General features: G+C 40.7%; 1 protein-coding gene across 1 annotated transcript in view; it reads left to right on the top strand.

Moving 5' to 3' along the window:
• The window catches only part of C4H10orf67 (chromosome 4 C10orf67 homolog), a 111,140-nt gene that overhangs the window by 56,444 nt on the left and 31,741 nt on the right, over window positions 1–22,955 (top strand). The window contains exons 8-10 of the mRNA XM_057732599.1: window positions 2,553–2,618; window positions 12,247–12,306; window positions 12,910–13,074. Coding sequence (XP_057588582.1) covers window positions 2,553–2,618; window positions 12,247–12,306; window positions 12,910–13,074 — 291 coding nt within the window. The remainder of the gene's footprint in view (window positions 1–2,552; window positions 2,619–12,246; window positions 12,307–12,909; window positions 13,075–22,955) is intronic.

The following is a 22,955-nucleotide window of genomic DNA, read 5'->3' as shown; positions in this document are numbered from 1 at the left end:
ACGCCCTCTGCAGCGATGCTTGCTTCCGATGTTTTGCTCATTTCTTCACTCCTTCCTAAGGACTATCTGTTGGTGGTTTCTCCTCCTCCATCTTTCACTTGAATGCTGTTCTCAGGAATTCTCCTTATCCTTGGTCTTTTTTTGTTTTCTCTCTGGCTGACCTCAGACTCTCCCATAACTAGCACATCTGTTTATCTCCAAACCTTTCCCTCCTGCTTCATGTTTTCCCTCAACACCACATCTATAGTATCAACTCTGTCCTCATCCTCAATTTCCATGTTACGTGCACTGGAAAGACTTCTTTGACAGTCCCCTTCTGTCCCCTGTGGTAATTAGGGGCTTCCTCTGTGCCCCCACATTCCTGGGACTGTTTGCTCCCTGGAGGTCAAGAACTGTGTCACCTTTATTCCTTTTATATCAGCCCTCAAAAATATTCGTGAAAAAAATCTTTCTATATTCATCAAATTCAGTGTCAAATCTTAACCTCCAATGTGGACTCAGCTGTGTTCCCCACTTAAATGAATGACATTGGCATCTATCCCAGAGGATTAATTGACAAATCTAGGGTCCTTCTCTACTTTCTCCTTTTTTGGGGGGCGGGGGCCATGCTGCACTGCCTGGCTTGTGGGATCTTAGTTCCCCAACCAGGGATCGAACCCGGGCCCTCGGCAGTGAAAGCGCCAGGTCCTAACCACTGGACGTCCAGGGATATTCCCAGCTACTCTCTCCTTCATACCCTATATCTGGTTGGTCGTTGGGTCTGTAGACATTCCTTCCAAAATTTACCTCCATCCCCCCCTTTCTGTGGAACAACATTGTCACAGACTTAGTTGAGGCCCCATCATTTCCGTAGATTCCTACTTCATTTTCCTGTTTCTAGACTCATCCCCTCTCAAATCTAGCTTCCACGCTGCTGCCATGGTTATCTAATACCCTAATCTTACATGCTGAAACCTGCAGTGGCTTCCCATTGCCTTCAGCATAAAAGCAGGGTGCCTCAAAATGTTCTGGGTGATTTTTATGTGCTGGGAGCAGCTAAGCATGTTCACATTTGCTGTCTCGGATTCTCTTCAGAAGCACTCTTCAAAGTAGGTTTTATTATCCTAATTTTATAGACAATAAAACGAAGACTTGAAGCATAGAATTAATTTCCCCACACAGCTAGTAAGCAGCAGAGCTCTGATTTGAATCAACTCCTGTTCTGCACATCACACCAGTCTGCCCTCCACTCCTGATTGAGGTGAGCAAGGCCCCTCATAGTATCACCCCAAATCTCTGTCTCCTTTACTTTCTGATGTTCCTGTCTATGCACCCTGGGTCCACAAACACCCAACTTTTCCCAGTTCCTCCATTACCCCAGGTTTCTTTCTGGTTACTTGGCTGTTTTTATTGCCATTTTCTCTGCCTTTCTCTTTCTCCAACTTGTTGAATTTCTACAGAACCTTCAAGACCCTTGTCAAATGGCCCTGCTGTGCCATTAACATCACGTATAGCAGAACTTGTTATAATTATGTTTGCCAGGTTATGTGGATTTTTATGCTTTTTGACTCCCTGAAGATTTGACTTATTTACATTTTTTCTTACATATTAGGGTCATTTTTTTCACATTGCTCTCCTAGCGTACTGTAGGTGCTCCAGGGAAGGGATCTATTCAACTTTATTTCTATATCTCCACAGCCAAACAAAATGTCTGGCATCTCAAAGGTGTTCCATACATGTTTATTAAATTAGTAAGTATACGAATTACTTGAATTGAATGGATGTCAAAACCAAAGGTTGAATTTTGTCAGTGTATATACCATATTGCAAATGGTAAATGGTCATTTATTTTTATTTATTTTAATTGATTAATTAACTTTTTGGCTGTGTTGGGTCTTTGTTGCAGAGCTCAGGCGTCTCATTGCAGTGGCTTCTCTTGTTAAGGAACACTGGCTCTAGGCTTCAGTAGTTGTGGCACGCAGGCTCAGTAGTTGTGTCTTGAGGGCTTAGTTGCTCCACGGCATGTGGGATCTTCCTGGACCAGGAATTGAACCCATTGGCAGGGACATTCTTAACTACTGAGCCACCATGGAAGTCCCCAAACAGTCATTTAAAATACTGAGGCAAGTCAAGTTGGTACAAAAGGCCTGCAGTGTATGCTCTGATGGCTATTTTCAGTTGGTATGAATATGGCTTGATGTGTATATAAATATAGTACCAAAACCTAAAATAAGAGAAATGCATTCCTATAAAGAATAAAGCAAAATTGCTCTTTTTGATAGACTAGGACTTGCTTTATTATGTATTGATGTCACATTTTGGAGGGGTGTGAGAAAGTTTGTAAATAAATTGGCATTTTCTGTATAAGTTTTGCTTGCTTATATAATAAAAATAATAATTATATAATAGTATATTATTATTACATGGTAATCTATGGACATTTAATTTTTGCTTTGATCATACTGGGATCCATTTTTTTCACATTTAGAATCAAAATGTTCCACTAAATTTCGCTGAGGAAGAATCTCGGGTGTTCTGCTCTTTAATCAAAATGTAATATTCCTCTCTTTCAGCTAATTGATGGCAGAGACAAATTAATATATGAGCTTGATTTGGAAAAATCATTAGTTCAAGAAATGGTAAGGGGATTTACATTACTTAATAAATTTGAATCCAGGAATTTAATCATCAAAGTTTTATAAACGTTATTTGTAATTGTTTACTGTGAACTCTTTATTTCACCTTCATCAATAATCTAAATGCATGCATAATTGTAAACATTTTTAAATGATTGCTTTGGAGAAAACATTTTGAGTAGTACTATAATAAATATATTTACTACATAAAAGAGTCTCATACAAGAAATAGTATTATGATTTAAAGCAGTGTACAAAACTTTTGTATTTTATTATAGGGATTAAAAAAACCAACACGAGAGACCAATATTTTGAAGGATTTGCTATTTTTAGTTGCAAATTGCCATAAGTGACAACAAAAAAGAGCCCAGCCAGATATTTTGGCATTCTGTGTTAGTCTCATAAGAAAACACTGCCTTTTTTATGTTCTTTTAAGAGAACTTTCCAGACGGCTGGTCTTTTATTTTATCAGTTGACTACTCTCCCCACCAGGCTCCCCCACCTCGCCCCCCGCCCAGCTTATGGTGTCGTACTTTGGCTTTCAAACTGATCACCACTACTATGTCTTTGTTACAGTAAACTGACCGTGTTTATTATAATCAAAAATAAAACACAGCTTGACTTGCGTTCTAAATGTGCTTGAAAAGAATATGATACTGTTTAGAAGAGAAAAGGTTGTTCATAGGAAATGAACACCACTTCAGATATTGAAACGTTCCCTTTTTTACAGCTTGTCACACTTTGTGCCAAGTCATGACTGTTTCCCTAACTCTGTTTTGTTACTCTCAGCACCATGTGTTTTGGGTGCCTTGTCATAGAAATTAATGCAAAACAATGCTCTGGGACTACAATAAAGCCTTCTATGAAACCAACTTGGGAATGCAGGCAAGGAAAAAGGTTACGGTTAGCTGTCCACAGAAACCATGTGTTAACAAAGGTGTTATTTTGAACTCTTTACTTTTAAATACCTGGTGTATAAAAATCATCTCCATGAATTGAGTATCCTTGATCAATTTCACCCCCATCCTCTTCTGTCATCCCCACTGAGTCCAGGAGTTGCTTCTGAAGACAAACAACTAAATGTACACATTGTTGTTAAAATGAAAAGTGCTTTTGTAGAGTGGGAAGCAAATGCTGAACTGTCAGTTTGTTAGCAGTATTAGAGAAGAAATGAAATTACTTCGTCAGTGAGTTCGTGTCTACGCCAGCAACAGACCTCACAGTTTATGAATTACTTTGCCTCTTATTTGAACTATAAGCGGTTAACCGATGCCATTATATTGCCCACGGGGAACCAATCATGTTTTATCTTGCTGTTTAGAAGTTGAGTGCCACGCTTGTTGCCAAGCAGCAAGATCTTGCATCGCAAACCTCACGACAGCACAAGAGCCTTCAGTATGTTCAGAACTGGTCTGAAGGTTCATATTTTCAGTAGAGGGAGTGTACTTAGGGTTCTTCTCAGGACCGGGTTTCCATGGCATAACTTTGGGCCCAACAAGATCACTTTTTGGTGCCCCCTTCCCCCCACCAAGGGATTCTGTTATTCACCCAGAGGGGAGGCTGGCTTTGTGGCTATTTGGGCTTTCTTTGTTGCCGCAGTGTTTTTTTTTTCCAGAAATGGAGAATTGTGATTGTGGCCAGATGGAGGAGTGGCAGAAGGTGGAGTTGACCAGAATCACTTTGTAAAAATTAAAGATGTGCTCCCTGAAGGGTTTTTTGTTCCATGCTTGTCTATTACTGTTCTCAATACAGTTTATTTTCTGGCCTATTAAGAGCCTAGTTTAAAAAGTCAAAGAGCTTGTAGTAAAAAGGCAGAATCAGTAAGTATAGGTAAGCAATAAGTATGGAACGATGTACCTACCCCTGGATTAGTTTTAGGAGAAGCATATGAAATAATTTTGACTTTTTCTGTGATTCCTACCCTTAGTGACTTTCATTTACCCTTTTTTTTTGTCAAATTGAGATATAATTGCCATATAATATCATATTAGTTTCAGGTATACAGCATGATGATGAGATACATGCATATATTGCAAAATCATCACCACCATAAGTCTAGTTAGTTAATACCCATCGTCACAAGAAGCTACACAATTTTTTTCTTTTTCTTTCTTTCTTTCTTTTTTTTTTTTTTTTGGCTGTGCAACACAGTTTGCAGCAGTGAAAGCGTGGAGTCCTAAACTGGACCTCCAGGGAATTCCCGTCACAATTTTTTTCTTATAATGAGAACTTTTAAGATTTGTTTTCTTAGCTTTCAAATATACAAAACAGTATTGTTAACCACAGTTAGTATGCTGTACATTACATCCCCAAGACTTATTTATCTTATAACTGGAATTTTGTACCTTTTAACCACCTTTGCCCATTTTGGCCCCACTTCCACCCTCAGGCAACTGCCAGCCTGTTCTCTGTATCCATGAGTTTTTTGTTTTTTTTGGTTTTTGTTATTGTTGTTTGTTTTTTAAGATTCCACATATAAGTGAGACCATACAGGATTTGTCTTTGTCTGACTTATTTCACTTAGTAGAATGCCCTTCAGGCCCATCCATGTTGTCTCAGATGACAAGATTACCTTCTTTTTTATGGCAGGATAATATTCCATTGTATAAATATACCACATCTTCTTTATCCATTCATCCACTGATGGACTCTTAGGTTGCGTCCATGTCTTGTAAATAATGCTTCAATGAACATAGGATGCATATATCTTTTCAAGATAGTGTTTGATTCCTTTGGATAAATACCCAAAAGTGGAGTCATATGGTCGTTCTATTTTTAATTTTTTGAGACACCTCTGTATTGTTTTATGTAGTGGCTGCATGAATTTACATTCCCACCAGCAAGGCACAAGGGTTCCCCTTTCTCCACATCCTTGCCAACACTTGTTATCTCTTGTCTTTTTGGTAACAGCGTGGTAACACCTTTTTGGTAACACCTCTGAAAAGTGAGAGGTGATCTCTCATTGTGGTTTTGGTTTGTATTTTCCTGACAATTAGTGATACTGAACACCTTTTCATGTATTTGTTGACCGTTTGAATATCTTCTTTGGAAAAATATCTATCCAGATCATCTGCCCATTTTTTAATTGGATTATTTGGTTTTTTGCTGTTGAGTTGTATGAGATTGTTATGAATATTAACCCCTTATCACATACATGATTTCCATATATTTTCTCCCATTTTGTATGTTGCCATTTCATTTTGTTGATTCTTTTGCTGTGCAGAAGTTTTTTAGTTTGATGTAGTCCCGAATTGTTTATTTTTTATTTTGTTACTTGTGCTTTAGTTGTCATATCCCAACCCCCCAAAAAATCATTGTCAAAACCTATCAAGAGGACTTCCCTGGTGGTGAAGTGGTTAAGAATCTGCCTATCAATACAGGGGACATGGGTTCAATCCCTGGTCTGAGAAGACCCCACATGCCGCAAAGCAACTAAGCCCATGCTCCACAACTATTGAGCCTGTGCTCTAGAGCCCATGAGCCACAACTACTGAGCCCGCACCACAACTACTGAAGCCTGTGTGCCTAGAGCCTGGGCTCCACAACAAGAAAAGCCACTGCAGTGAGAAGCCCACACACCACAACGAAGAGTAGCCCCTGTTCGCCACAACTAAAGAAAGCCTGCGCATAGCAACAAAGACCCAACGCAGCCCCCCGCCCCCCAAAAATTGAAATTTTAAAAAACTCCAGTTGCAACAGCAAAAAATATGAAACGGTTATGGATAAATTTGACAAAATATGTACAAAACCATACAAAACACTGCTGAGAGAAACTGAAGACTTAGATGGAGAAACATACCATGTTTGTGATTCAGCAAATGCATGTTATTAAGCTGTCAGTTATCTCTGAATTGATTTATAGATACAATGCAGTCCCAGTAAGAATCCCGGCGGACTTTTTTTTTAATCAACAAGCTCCTCTACAATGTATATGGAAATTCATGGACCTTGAATAGTTAAAATAATTTTGAAAAAGAATAAGCTGGAGAAAAGACTCACACAACCCAATTTCAAGACTTACTATAAAGGCACAGTAGTCAAGATAAAGTGTTATTGGCATATGGGTAAACATATAGATTGATGGAATAGAATAGAAAGCCAAGAAGTAGACCCTTTGGGTCATATACGATGAACTGATTTCTAACAAAGGTGCCAAGGCAATTCAAACAGGAAAAAATAATCTTTCCAGCAAATGATGCTGGAATAATTGGATAGCTATTGGCAAAAAATGAATCCCAACCCTTACCTCACATCTCATAAAAATTTACTTGAGATGAATCATAAATCTAAACGTAATAGCTAAACCCACAAGTTAATAAGGCACGAGAGAGGATCTTAGTCACATCAGGTTAGGCAGAGATTTCTGTAAATAGTGTAACTGCATTTTGTCAAAATTAAAAACTTTTGCTCTTCAAAATGTTAAAAGAAAACTGAAAAGGCAAGCTACAGAGTTGGAAAAGAGTATTCGCAAAACATATCCAACAAATGATTTGCATCTAGAGTAGATAAAGTAGTCTTACAATTCAATAACATGGTCAACAACCCAATTATTTATTTATTTATTTATTTATTTATTTATTATTTTTTAATCTTGGCTGCGTTGGGTTTTCATTGCTACGCATGGGCTTTCTCTAGTTGTGGTGAGTGGGGGCTACTCTTCGATAAGTTGCACAGGCTTCTCAGTGCTGTGGCTTCTCTTGTTCTGAAGCATGGGCTCTAGGCACGGGCTTTAATAGTTGCAGCATGTGGACTCAGTAGTTGTGGCACACATACTTAGTTGCTCCGCGGCATGTGGGATCTTCCTGGATCAGGGACTGAACCCGTGTCCCCTGCATTGGCAGGTGGATTCTTTTTATTTTTTTAATAAATTTATTTATTTATTTATTGGCTGTATTGGGTCTTTGTTGCTGTGCGCAGGCTTTCTCAAATTGTGGCAAGCAGGGTCTGCTCTTTGTTGTGGTATGCAGGTTCCTTAGTGCAGTAGCTTCTCTTGTTGTGGAGCACGGGCTCTAGGCACACGGGCTTCAGTAGTTGTGGCACACGGGCTTAGTTGCTCCGTGGCATGTGGGATCGTCCCAGACCAGGAATCAAACCTGTGTCCCCTGCATTGGCAGGCAGATTCTTAACCACTGTGCCACCAGGGGAGTCCCACAACCCAATTTTTTAAATGGGCACACAATCTGAACAGACACTTCACTAAAGAAGATGTATGGGTGGCGAACTGTGACATGAACAGATGCTCAGCGTCGTTAGTTGTTAGGGAAATACAAATTAAAATCTCGATGAGATATACTCACTAAAATGGCTAAAATGTCAAAATCTGACCATATCAAGTCTTGTCAAAGATGAGGAACACCTAGAACTCTCATTTACTGCTAGTGAGAATGTAAAATATACACCCATTTAGAAAAAATTTAAATTTATATATTTTTTAAATGTAAATATACACTTATCATGTGACCTGACTATTCCACTCCTAAGTATTTATCCAAGATAAATGAAAGTGTATATTCACACAAAGACTTGTATGTTAATGTTTGTAGCAGAAATAACCCTGATGTCTATTAATAGATAAGTGGATAAATAAGTTGTAGCTTATCTACCCAGGGGAATACTACTCAGAGATAAAAACAAATGAATTGTTCTTATACACAGCAACAAGGATAAATCTCAGAAATATTATGTTGAGTGAAAGAAGCCAGACAAAATAAAGAATACCTTTGTATAATTCAATTTACTTTAAATTCTTGAAAATGCAAACTAATGTATAGTGATAGAAAGCAGATCAGTGGTTGCCTAGTAACTAGGACTGGCTTACAAAGAGGCATAAGGAAACTTTTGGGAGTGGTGAGTATGTTCATTGGCTTGATTGTAGTGATGATTTCACAAGTCACAGAGTTGACAAAGTATGAGCACCCCCAAAATATAACTGTCCTCTCAAATCAATTTAATAAAAGACATACTATCCACTAGAAACACAGGTGAAGAGTTGAAAAGTGGGAATTCAAATGAATAACATAGAAAAATATATCCAATCTCATTAACAATAAGTGAAACAGAGTAAAACCATGAAGAAATAGTGTTGCTCACACCAGACTGATTGTTTAAAAACAAAAATAGAAGACTTACAGTACTAAGTTTGGGCAAAGTTGTGAAGCAGTGGAAGCTTTCATAACTTTCAAAAGGTACTAGAACTAATTTTGACAATTGTTTGGCAAATTTTCTATTAATGTTTAAGATGAGCATATCTTAGGATGACTCATGAAGAAGAGACACTTTCAAGAATGTTCAGGGCAGCGTTGTTGGTTATAACCCCAAACTGGAAACACTTCAAACGTCTGTATAAAATAGAATAAGTTAAATTAATTGTGGAATAATTTACAGTGACATGTAACAATATGGATGAATCTTGTAAATAATATTAGGCAAAAGTTGCAAAATTCAAAGGAATGCGTAAAGTTTTAAAAGAGTTAGGCAAGGGACTTACTAGGTGGTGCAGTAGGTAAGAATCTGCCTGCCAATGCAGGGGACACGGGTTCGATCCCTGCCCCAGGAAGATACCACATGCCGCAGAGCAACTAAGCCCATGCGCCACAACTATTGAGCCTGTGCTCTAGAGCCCGTGTGCCACAGCTATTGAGACTGTGCTCTAGAGCCCGTGAGCCACAACTGTTGAGCCCATGTGCTGCAACTACTGAAGCCCACGCACCTGGAGCCCGTGCTCTGCAACAAGAGAGGCCACAGCAATGAAAAGCCCGTGCACCACAAGGAAGAGTAGCCCCTGCTCACCGCAACAAGAGAAAGCCCGTGTGCAGCAATGAAGACCCAACACAGCCAAAAAAAATAATAAATAAATTTGTAAAAATAAATAAATAAAAGGGTTAGGCGAAAGCTATTAATGTAATTCCCAACACAATCAGATTACAGGAGAAAAATTATATGATATTCTGAGTTGATGCATGCAAATTCTTTGAGTAAAAATAACATCCAGTCTCATACACACAGGAATATACACGCATGTACACACCACTGTGTCTTATGAGAAGTAGGAGAAAGTTCTTTACCTTGCTAAAGAGTAAAACCTATAACAAACAGACTTCTTGGTGAAACACAGGAAACATTCTCTTTAAAATAAGTACAAGGCAAGGTTCCCTAATAATATTTTTTAGTTATTTTGGAAATTCTGGCTAGTGTAGTAGAATAAGAAAAAAGAAAGCAAGAGGCGTGAGGAGTAGAATGGAGAAAAACAAGACTGTTATTATTCAAAGAGGATGGGATTGTCCACTCAGACAATCTCCCAAAACACTAAAGACAAATTATTTAATAAGATTGCTGGATATAAGATCAACATCCTAAAATTAATTGTATTTCTCAATCAAAAATTAGGAGAAATTATAATTAACTAGCAATAAAATCTATAAAGGATTCATGAATGAATCTCACAAAAATTTGTAAAAATCTCCATGGAAAATAATTATAAAGTCTATTGGGATTTCCCTGATGGTCCATGTGGTTAAGACGTCGCCTTCCAATTTAGGAGGTGTGGGTTCGATCCCTTGTCCCGGAGCTAAGATCCCACATGCATCACAGCTAAAAAACCAAAACATAAAACAAGCAATATTATAATACATTCAATAAATACTTAAAAAACCCCTATTGGCTGGGATTATAAAAACTAAATAAATGGAGAGAGATAACTTATTCACCGTAGGCAGATGGGATTATCTTAGAGATAATAGTTCTCACCAAACTGATCTCTATATTCATAAAATTCCAATCAGAATTACTACAAGGTTTTTCATGAAATTGACAAGCTTATTTTAAAATTAATATGGAAGAACAAGGGTCAAGAATAGCTAGGAAACAAAGTGAAATAATGACATGATGGAGTAGGGCGTGACGTCTCCTGTAAGCTATTAATGTAAATTTAGGGTAATTAGGACATCATCGTACTGAGACAGGGATGGACCATTGGGAGAAAATAGAGAACCCAGGAATAGAACTGGACATATTTAAATACTCAATATATGTCAGTATCACAGATCAAATAGGGTGGAATTTTCACTAAAGATGCTTGACAATTGATTCAACAATTGCATGAAATGAAACTGGCTCCTTACCTCACACCATGCATATCCATTTTGTATGGATTAAGGGTTCAAATATAAAGGAAAACAATCTTTTAAAATTTTAGGGAAAAAATCGTATGAGCTCGAAGTAGAAATTATTGCCTAAACAAGATACAAAATAAACAAAGGCATGAAAAGGAAGTTAAAAATTTCAACCCCCATGAAAATTAAGGGCTGCTTTTCATCAGAAGACCCCTCAACGAAAGTTTAAAAATCGAGGCACAAATTTGGCAAAGATATTCACACCGTTTATGTATTCACAAAGCTGTTTTCAGGAATATGTGAATAACTCCTTCAAATCAATAAGAAAAAGACCACCCAATAGAAAAATGGGCAGAAGTTTTCAACAGACCCTTCACAAAAAGGAGACTCAATGGCCAATGGACATTGATTGAAAATGTGCTTGGTTTCATTAATAATATAACAGTACCAAGTGTTGGTGAGAACAGGAGTAGAGAATTCTCATAAACTGCTGGATTATGTATATTGTTACAAAAACTTTGGAAACTAAATTTGGATTATCTTCTGAAGCTGATCATTCTCTTAGCATATGCCCCAATGTTCCGCTTCTAGGCATATAACGTCAGCTAGAAGATCCCTAGCACGTGTGCCTGGGGGAACAGGTACAGGAATATTCAAAGCCATATTATGTATAAAAGAAAAAAATTGGAATTTCCCAAATGTTCATTGACAGCAAATGGATGAATAAACTATGCTCTACTCATACACTTGGATACTACACAGAAGCGAATGTGAATGGATCACTTCCAGCGTCAGCATGAGTTAATCTCAGAAACTACGAAACAAACAAGCTGAGGAGAAACACATACATTATGATTTTTAAACAAAGTTTGAAAATAAGCAAAACTAAATTTGTATACTGTTTAAGGATGCCAATGGGGTAACACGATAAGTCTATAAAACCCACAAAAAATTATCAAGAAAATAAAAGGGAATTCCAAGCACAAAGTTCAGAATAGTGGTTACCTGGTTGGGAGGGTGGTGGTGGTCACAGAACACCGGCAGTTACACAGGGAGCTTCAGCACTATGGCTTTTGTTCTCTTTCTCAGGTCAGATGGTCATATTATTATTTCTAACTTACATTTGCATTGCATGCATTTTTGGTATATATATAAATTTTTTTAATTGAAGCATTTTAGAAACCCATTTTCTGCTAGACCCTAAATGCTTGAACACAAGGCTATGTATTATTTATTCTAAGAGCCTAGTGCAGTGCCTGATACACAATATTGTTAATAAAATATACATAAGTGAACAATTGCATGTTTTCCTGTAAATCTCTGTTATAAAGTACTTTTTTTTTCTGGGTGCAAATTTATTTTCCCTTCTGATTTCTATTCAGTATTATATTCCCATGATAGTTTGGGCAGTGAAATGGTTTAAAATGCTACTCTTTCATTGCTTAAGGGAGGTTTATCGAAAACTCTCTTTTTTAATCTTTGTAAATGATAACAAATGACACGGGTCTTTAATTTCATAGGTTAATAAACAGAAGGAAGACCTTGAAACGAGAAGAAAGTTTGATGCCATAGTTGCCAAGGTTTGCATTTAAGTTCTTTTCTTTTTTTTTCTTTTATTCTGTTCAACTCTTATTTGGGCACCTGGGTTGAAGCACATATATACACCATCCCGAGGCTTTCCACTTTCCCACATCCAAGTTTGAAGGAGAAAATGCTTAAACATGAGGCAAGACCTGTGAATGGGAGACGAGGGCCTGGTGGGTGAGAGCAGTGAGGAGAGAGTGAGAGTGGAGGGTGTCACTGGTGTCCCAACCCCCCAGGCTCAATGCCGTGGCCCTTCAGACTCCTGTCCCATCACTCCTACCTGCCAGCCTCCCCACCCACCCCCGCCTCCTTACAAATATACACACCTCAAGCGTCCACCTCACCCCACTCCACGAAGACCCCACCTTTCCAGGTGCTTCCAGAAAACATTGACCTGCTGGTATGGTTTTCTTAGTACACAAGCATCAGTGGGAGGAATGGAAAAAGAGACCCCACCTGCAAATTAAACCAGGCTGGGGGGCGGGCAGTGGGGGATGGGGGATGGTGGGACTGGGAGCAAGAATAGATCCAGGCCCTTTGGGACTGAAGCTGCAGCATGAATACTGAGGATCACGGAGCTGGTTGTTTTCCTGTGCCAGAGCCCCAGAGCCACGAAGGGGAAAGAAACCACTTTGTCCCCGTGGCCCTCACAGCTCAGGAGTGCAGGCGCTCTGAGGCCACATTCTTCCTTCATCGCTTCATTGCCTTCTAAGGCCAAAAGAGTCAAAAGTGCAAAGATGGCTTCCAAGGAAGAGCAGCCTACGGTAAGACCCACTCACAGGACCACACCACGGGACACCTTCACCTGCAGAGGGGCCATCGTGCTGTTAGCACTGTTGCAGCCTCAGCGTCCCACCTCCTGTCCCCAGCAAGACCAACAGTCTCAAACCCCCAGTCCCCCCTGCTCCCTCTGCGGGCATCTGGGCAGGGGGCTCTAGCTGCTCTTCTCTGCACCAGCGCATCCTCCTCAGGCCCCTTACCAGGAAGATGCCACCGTTGTCCTTAGCTTGGTGGTTTCTTTGGCTTAGTCACCAAGCCTTCTTGGATCTCTATTTAATGAGCAAGATAGAGAAGGCACAGTCCAAGCACTTTCTAGGGTGTATAATCTCTAACTTATGGCTGCCCAGTATCTATCAGAGGCTTCCTGAAGACTCTCTGAAGGAGGTGCAGTTGGAAAGTCCATTTGCTCATGGACTATTCTAAATCAACCACGGACTAGCTCATACTATCAAAGACATGCATGCACAAATTATATGCTGTTAATCTCCTTACCCCCAGATAATCAGAATCACTTCTACTGAGCCTACAGTGGTGCCATGGGTCTACATTAAAGGGCATATTAAGAAGTAGGTCTGTGATGTTCATCTCAGCATTGGCTTATTGTGTGGACTGTGCAGAGGCATGCTCACTGCATTACCCAATGCCTCCCTTTAAAATGATCCTGGGGGGAGCTTTCTTCTGAGCTTAGTTATGGGAATAGTGCATTTCTCTGAGCAATCGGTCTATCCCCTGGAGTCTGTGAATCATGCAACCCAGTCACAGTTCCTTTTCCATGTTGTGTAGAAAGCTTAGAGGCTGATTGGTGACGCAGATGACCAAGGTATAGCGCTGGTCTGTCCACTAGCACGTTTTGGTTTCCCAGCCTCTTTTGTCTTGTTTCTACGTGTCCCCGTGTTCTTCCTCCTTCTCCCGCAGGGGGCGGAATCTGCCTCTGCAACACGCAGGGCAGGAGAGCAGAGCAGAGATCCTCGCTCCAAGTGGAGGTGGGAAAGGGTCCAGTCCTCTCTTGCTCACTCACCAGGCAGCTGGCTCACCGCTGGAACCCAGCGGAGGAGGAAGAGGGAGGTAGAGCTGCAGGTAGAGGGAGGCCAGGGTGTTAGACTGGTGGAAGTCACTCCACTTGGAAGGAAACCCCAGGAGTTGACAAAAAGCATGCTCCTGTAAAGGCGCTTCCCCTTGGCAGAGAGTTAGGAAGTATCAACAACTGGAAACCAATGTAATTTCCCAAGGAGAATGACATTTGGGGAATATGTCACATGACTGACCAATGACTGGGTTCTAGAAGTCAGATTTTTAGAATCCAGGTCTGGGAAGTATTTTGTGTGTGGGTGGGTGGGTATGGGGGAGGCCCACACACACAAAAAAACAAAAAAATGAAACAAAAAACCAAGAAGCAACCCGCTGGGCTGAGTGTGTGGTGCTGCCTGGTGATCTGGGTGGGGTCCCAGCCTTACTGGGCGAGGGGCTCTGATCCAAGCCTGGGACTTAGGGAGCCTGTGGCGGAGAAACCTCTTTCAGCTGCTGTGAAGTCAGGGTGTGTGCCGGGGTCCGTGGTCTGAGGCTCTGAGATGATGGCGGGAGGACTGCAGGGCAGGGTCGAGACCCGGAGGGAGCAGCCCCGTCCCTACAGCAAGCCCAGGGCCCTAACTGAATCCGAGCATTGCAGACTAGAAACTCCAGTGTCCCCAACTGACAGATAAAATTGAGCTTCCAAAGTCCAAGCTACAAGGGGCAGAAATACCCTTGTTCTCCCTCATAGAAAATACACCATGAAGGGGAGACAAAGGCAGACAGGGTCTCTGAGAAGGTGTCATTTCAGTAGGGTTTTCTCTTAGTGTCACAGTCTTTCTTTCTGACCGTGATGACTGTTATCTAGATGTTTCCGAAGCTTAACAGTACATATTGTCAGCTGGAGAGACTCAGAAGTTAATGTGTAACAGTAAGTGAAAATTGGACTGGGGGAGGGGAGAGATGATGTAAACTGGAGTTTACACTTTCATAGGAATTGACTCGATTTTAAGGCGAAATATATTTTCCTAGCTCACTGTTATTACTTTCATATGCACTTTTGTTAATAATAATCCTATTATAAGGAGTGCTCCCTTCCGGCACCTCCCCATGTGGTGTACTCTTCACTGCAGATTAACTATGCATGTATGCACTCTGGTTATAATTTTCCTGTTTCTTTTAAATATTCTGTTATATTGCGGTAGTTGGACTTCTTAAAAATTGTCTTTAAAGGATTTTATCATCTTGACCACATGTAAATGACCAAACAGAGAGCTTGCTGCAGGAACTTTTTACATCAGTCATTTACCTTATCTAATTAATCATACTTATTTTTTGAAATCTGTGTCATTCGGTGGGAACAGCACACGTGCTTCACCCAGTGGCGCACACAGCGATAAACTGAGTGTTTAGCCAGTCTGAAAAGCACGATAGGAACATTGCTGTCTGATTTCTATTTATGTAAGATTTCACAACATGAAATTCGTATTTGGACAGCGTTTTTGTGTAAAGTTTATTTTTTGATAGCTGTAAAACATTTCAAATACGGTGGTTTCATAGAACAAGGTTAAATTGGATTCCCAGGTTCCCCCGCCTCCCAGCTCCAGGGTAATTAGTTAATTAAGGTTGCACCCAGTAAATGCTTCCCTGGAAGACTTCTGAGCTTCCATGGGGTCACCTGTCTGCGCTGATGGAACATATGGTGTGCGCTTAGCTCTGCGGAAAGCATCAGGACCCTTCCGTGTGGGAAATGGGACAGGAGAAAGAGTCAGTCGTATTCCCAGTCTTAAAGTTCACTCAATACAAAGCAATTTGGACATCATAAAAAGCTTTAATAAAAACCCTGGAACGTCGTTCTTTAAACATTCAAGAATTGCGAGGTGAAGTACTTTTGCATTAGTTTTGCAAGGATGACCATAGTCAGCCTGCAAGCTAGTATTTTTTAAAATTATTATTTCTATAGGATATGGAATTATTTCTATAAGATATGGAATTATTATAGGTATAGAGGATTATAGGCGAGGTGGGTGAAAGCAACATCTTGCCCATTCCTCTCCTATACATCCCATTTATTTGATTGAATTGCACATGAAGTTTAAAATAAACTCCATCAGAGAAGAAAATCATATAACCTGTTTATTGTTTCATTATTTTGTTATTTTTCCCCTGGGCTTGGCTTGATAAAGCACGCAGCTCATAGTTCTGCAGAGCTGTGTGAGAAAGCCAGCATTTTGCTCATTTTTGACCTGGCCCGGGGTGGTGGAGGAGTGCAGAGCTAGGATAGTCCCAGACACGTGTACGGTCGTGTGGTCTTCAAGGGCTGTCAAAGGATATTTACTGTATTTTGATAGATTGTGTTGACACAAAGAGAATTTTTCTTATCATACTGGATCTTTGTTTCCTAAAAGGAATAACTTTGTTTTGTTTTGGTTTGGTTTTTTTTTTTTTTTTGGCCCTGCTGCGCAGCTTGTGAGATCTTATTTCCCCTACCAGAGACTGAACCCCAGGGCCATGGCAGTGAAAGCGCCAAGTCCTAACCACTGGACTGCCAGAGAATTCCCAAATAGGAATAACTTTAAAATGTAGAGACAATTGAAATCATATGCTACAATTACTTGTTTTTATTTTAAAATCAAATTTGTCATTTGCCACTAAAGCAAATGCATCTTTAGATTCTGCTGTCAGAGACCAAAGTTGAAAAATCTGAGTAATACCATATTTATTTTTTTGATTAATTAATTTATGTTTGGCTGCATTGGGTCTTCCTTGCTGCACATGGGCTTTCTGTAGCTGCGGAGAGCGGGGGCTACTCTTCGTTGCGGTGGCAGGCTTCTCGGTGAGGTGGCTTCTCTTGTTGCGGAGCACCAGCTCTAGGCACATGGGCTTCAGTAGTTGTGGCACATGGGCTCAATAGTTGTGGCTCGTGGGCTCTGGAGCGCAAGCTCAGTAGTTACGGCACACAGGCTTAGTTGCTCCATGGAACCCGTGTCCCCTGCATTGGCTGGCGGATTCTTAACCACTGTGTCACCAAGGAAGCCCAGAGTAATACCATAGTTAAAAAAAGGTGGCTTTGACTTTCTGTATGATTTTATTCTAAGTAGTTTGATGATAAATACGTACTTTCAGTATATTTGGAACTGAAAATGTTTTAGTGAAAATAATATCCAACATTTGTTGCACAAATTAAAAATGGTTTTTGTTAAAAATCACTTGAAAGGTTTTATGTTTTGGGTTCTTGTTTATTTTTGTAGGGGAACAATGATAACATTTTACTGTAGAGTTTATGATATTTTAGTATAATTTCATTTAAGGGCCTAAGATTGTTGTGGAAATCAGGGAAAGAAGAGATTTGTATCCATTTCTATTCCTCCCTGAGCACGCTTAGCCATAGGGCAGATGCTAGGTCCTGACCACATGTAATATCACCCTGGTGGTAACAGAGGAAATGTCATTCGGAAGCTCACAGGGCAGCTATCTGACCCCTCACTGCGTGGTGTGCTTTTATTCCATTTACCTGGTTTCAGCTATGAGTTTGCCGAGACCAGCTCGGCGACTCGAGGTGAGTGACGGGTGCCGCAAGCTTGAAGAAAACACAGACACAGACTGAAGAGAAAGATGGGACCGGGGGACTCAAGACCTCTAGGATCAAGAGCCTCGCCGATTCATCCCACGTTGCTTTTCTTTGGCTAACACTCCCAGGTTCATCCTATAAACAATCATAGGCTTCACATGACTGGGGCAATGATCTTTGTTTGCCTCCTGGGCCCTATTTGAGCAGGTGTGGGTCTGAGCTGGGCGTGGGGAGCAAAACAGCCCTGGGGGCAGGAGACCTCTCTCAGATATTAGGGGTCTGTGCCCCACCCCTGTTGGCCCCTCTGCGACTGTGCCTGTCTTAGGTTGTTCCTCCCCTGAGGAATCTTACCCGTCTCTGGCTAACCAGCCATCCTCCAGGGCCAAACAGGGTGATATTAGTCTCCACGCCCCACACCCTCAGCTCCTCCACTGCTCAAGCAGGACATTCTGAATCCCATCGCTCAGCCCACATACTTTAACATTTTCAAGGTTTCAGAAAGGCTCCTGAATGTCTTCCCACATGAGTTTCTTTCCAGTTCTCCCTGGGAGTTGGGGTCAGTCTTGAACACCAGGTCATTTGCCAGAGTCCTGACACTGCCCGGACTTGGGTCTCACCCCCTGAACGTTTGACGTGCTGCCACTCATCCTAACATCCATCGTTGCTTGTACCATTTCTGCTATGAATTCTATCACAGACTCACTGTCACAGGACAGCTTCAATACTGACGTTCACCACCATCCACCTGAGGTAGGTACCCCCCACTGGATGCTGGCATTAGACAGTCAGCCACCCTTTTTGGATCCAGCTCTTCCAGCTTGTCAGTTTCTCCAGCCCTGACCTCTTCAGGTTTCTGCTCAAATCCTAGGGATTAGTCTACATAGATTGCAACATATTTTGGTTCCCCTTTCTTTAGGAATGTATTTTCGTGGGGGGTGGTACTTAGACTTTTCTTCATGTGATGCCTCAGTTGTAGGCTCCGTTTGTTCATCAAAAAACTGAACTGATTAAAGGAAAGCTATTTGTTTCCCCTTATTCACCTATTACATATTACTGCTAACTTGCATTTCTCATCAACCTTTGGTAACCAAGGAGTTGGTTTTATGCCAGCCAAATCCAAAGAGTTCTTATGTTTTGTTAGCCTGTGCAACCTTGTTAGGGAATCAAGGTATACCGATTTCTAGGCTTTGAAAAAACCTTGAAAATAGCCTGAGGATCTCCTTCACCAATTTCTATGTGGGAGATATTCCTCTGTTGACTATATGAATATATATACATCTGGAATAGAAAAAGGAGTTACCTACAACCAGTGCCATGAAGTGTATGGAGTCCAGTTAATTCAATGGCTGAAAGCATATGGCGAACCCATACTGGGTTTCATGCCACCAGAGCTGACGGACATGAGCCTGAACATCCTAGAGAGTAATTCTGGTGGTCTCTCTAGTTGAAAACATGCAAGTGGATTCGGATTCAGATTCATAACATTTCTTTCTGGTTTACATTAAATAAGATGTAAGTCTATTTTAAAGGTAATTTTTATATTTAAATTAAAAAGATTTCAGTAGTTCTGGATTCTTACACAACCACTGGAATAGCTAGGAAAACACCTATTAAGAAAGCAGCAGAAAGAGATTTCAGACTGAAGCACCCAAGCAACTGGTTGATAAGAGATCAGCAAGAAGTCGTTGGAATTTGCAGGAAGCTCTGGAAATCTCCCACCAAATAGCTTAGCCTTCAGCAGTAAAGATAGTGTTTCTTAAGAGTTGTCCAGAAAGTCACTGTGCAGCTCGTATTTGTCCATTCATGTTGCTGAAAATGCCTTTGGATGATCTTTTCCAATGTTTCCATCAAAAGTACAGTTCTTTGGCATTTCTAACGTTATAGCCTTCAAAAATTTATAATTTAACATAGATATTTTCATGTAACAAAAGTGGATGTAATTTGCCATGGCAAGATTTGCATATAAGACCTTCCTTTATACCATTTCTGGAGCTTTTATTATTTACATATCTAAGCTTCTGTCCGGTATCACCTTCTGTCTTCCTGAAGACCTTGCTTTCGCAGTTCTTATAGTGCAGATCTGCTGGCAACAAATTCTTTCAGCTTTTGCTTGTTTGAAAGAAACTTTATTTTGCCTTTATTTTTGACATTTTTTTTTCCTGAGTATGGAAATCTGGGTCGACAGTTTCTTTTCTTTAATACTTTGAAGATGTCACTCCCTTTTTTTCTTTTTCTGTCTGTGTTGGGTCTTCATTGTTGCACACAGGCTTTTTCTCTAGTTGCGGCAAGTGGGGGCTACTCTTTGTTGTGGTGCGTGGGCTTCTCATCGCGGTGGCTTCTCTTCTTGCAGAGCACAGGATCCAGATGCTCGGGCTTCAGTAGTTGCAGCACGCAGGCTCAGTAGTTGTGGCTCACAGGCCCTAGAGTGCAGGCTTAGTTGTTGTGGCACACAGGCTTAGTTGCTCCGTGGCATGTGGGATCTTCCTGGACCAGGGATCAAACCCAAACCTGTGTCCCTTGCATTGGCAGGCAGATTCTTAACCACTGTGCCACCAGGGAAGTCCCCACTCCTTTATCTTTTGTCTTGCATAGTTTCAGACAAAAAGTCTACCGTAAATTTTAACTTTGTTTCTCTGTCTGTAATGTTTTTACTTTGGAATGCCTTCAAGAGTTTCTCTTTATCTTTGCTTTTTAACAGTTATACTGGACTTCCTAGGTGACACAGTGGTTAAGAATCCACCTGCCAATGCAGGGGACGTGGGTTCAATCCCTGCTCCAGGAAGATTCCACATGCTGCGGAACAACTGAGCCTGTGCACCGCAACTATTGAGCCTGCACTCTAGAGCCCATGAGCCACAACTACTGAGTGCATGTGGCACGACTACTGAAGCCCGTACACCTAGAGCCCATGCTCTGCAACAAGAGAAGCCATGGCAAAGAGGAGCCCAAGCACCACAACAAAGCGTAGCCCCTGCTCACCGCAACTAGAGAAAGCCCATGTGCTGCAGTGAAGACCCAACACAGCCAGTAAATAAATAAATAAATTTATAAAACAAAACAAAACAGAACCAAAACCCCCCAAAACAAAACAAAACAAAAGAGTATTATGTGTTTTGGAGTGTTTGTTGTTCCTCTTTCTGTCTTTCCCTCTGTCCTGATTGACTTTTTTGAATTAATGGTTTGGTGTCTTTCATTAACTCCTCACCATTATCTTCAACTATGTCTTTTGCCCTATTCTCTCTCCCTCCACCTTCTGAGACTCTGATTACACGTGTTAGACCATTTGGTATTGACTAGAATATCAAATAGATGTAGAATAGTAGAGATTGAAGCAAACAGTATTCACACCTGGAGATGGCATGCCTCCTCGTGTATTAGACTGCTGTTGTAAGAGGTTGAGCCAATCTAGCCAAGCATTGAATTGAGTTTGGTTGTTGCTGGGGTTCCTCTTAGTGCACCACAACCTTGATGTTCTTGTGGTGGGTGTGTGCTTAGAGTGGGAATGAGAGTAACAGAGTGCTTTTCTCTGTGTGCTGCTCCACCCTCAGCCTTCAGCAGAACCACCCACCTGTGCCACCAAGTAGGGCTCTCTCTATGCTCTTCTGCCTCCCTCGGTAATAGACTGCGATTGCTTGGGACTTCACCAGTGAGGGCAGAGTTCTCTGTTGTTCTAAAGCAGACTTACTCTTTAGGAAGTGCTGTGTGCCTTTGGCTCAGAGGTGGGCTCGCTCAAGATTCCTGCCCCTCCTCCCTGTGGCAGTCTACCTCCACCTTATAGCTGAAGTTGACCTTGGGCAGGAGTTTCCTGTTTCTTCTGCAGTAGGAAACCTCCCCTTAGTATTAGTACAGACTCTAAAGCCCAGTACAATTACTGACCCCTCACCCAGGACAGGAAAACCCTTCTTTTATTTGCCCCCTTGCCATACTATGCCTTCACCTATGCCCTGTGAGCTTTGCTTCCCTCCCTAGCAGTTCAGAGCTTTTCCTTCCTAGGAAAGAAAGCCCTGCGAGAGGCACCCTTGGGGCACATCAAATAAGGACTTTTGTCTATTTTTGAAAGAATTTTGAGATTGAATTCTAATAATTTTGTTAGAAGAAAATTCACCAATGATACATGGAGGAAAATGTTTTGTTTTGACTTCCGGCCTACGCAGTGATTAGTGCTCGATTGCATACAACCTCCTGTTGCATCCTCAGTGTTCTCAATTCTTAAAGTCTCTTCCCACCACACTGTAAGCACACAGGCTGCTTCTTGTCTCTTCCTGTGGTTGTATCACTCTCCCCTTCCCCACCCCACCCCCCACACCTGCTACCACCCACTGGCACATTACTGGTGTTCAAAAATAGTCGTTTGCTTAGAAGGTAATTAGGAAAAAAAATGATACTATGAAAGTCAAGATCAATGAAGTTTTAGGGACAGAGGGTCATCTTTCTTCATGAGTTAGAACCAGTGTTTTGACAGTAACATATTTGATGGTCTAAAGGAGAGATTCAAGGAGGCATTAAAACCAGAACAAACGGCCCAAGTTTCAGAAGAAAGATGTTTGTGGAAATTGGGAGAAATGAAAGAATGTAATGATTCTTTGATTGACAAGAAAAGGAGAAAGAGGATATGATAAGGAATATGGTTGGTCATATGACGGTTAATAAACATAATTGCCCTTCCGTTGCTACAAACCTTGCCTGTTGATTCCAAATTTAAATTATATTTATTTTAAATGTTGGTTTTTTTAACAGGTTCTAAGTAAAAAATGGGAAACAAATTTAAGAATCATAGTTTCTATTGTAAATAAAACATTTCTTAATTTGATAGATTTTTAGCTATAAACATATACAAATTCAGAAGAAAATGAGAGAGGTTTATAATGAATTATGTCTAGTCACAATGTTCGATTATCTTTGTAATTATTTAATTTACATTTTCCTACTTGGGAAGTTATCTACTTTTCTATTACCACTCATTTTCACCTCTATCTGTTGTTTCACAGTCCAGTGTTTGCACCTGTCAATGAAGTAGCCCCATAAAGACCAGCACGTGTATTCCAGAGAAAGTGGAATGCCAGCAGCTGGCAAAACAAAATGACAGTTTAATGTGGACAGAGCCAGGATTGAATAAACCTGCTCTAGCGGAAGTTGAACGTTCAGCCCAAACTGGAGAGCACACACTCTAGTCTACATGTGTTTTTTTTTTTTTTTTTTTTTTTAATGAAAAGAGAAGCTATCTTTGTCATTGTCAGAGTATTGTCTTTGGGAGAGATTGAATAATTATTTGCTTTACAGGAGATA

Source organism: Hippopotamus amphibius, chromosome 4, assembly GCF_030028045.1.
Source record: "Hippopotamus amphibius kiboko isolate mHipAmp2 chromosome 4, mHipAmp2.hap2, whole genome shotgun sequence".
NCBI classification, from domain to species: Eukaryota; Metazoa; Chordata; class Mammalia; order Artiodactyla; family Hippopotamidae; genus Hippopotamus; species Hippopotamus amphibius.
The sequence above is the reverse complement of the archived record's forward strand: the minus strand, read 5'-3'. Positions and strand labels throughout refer to the sequence as shown.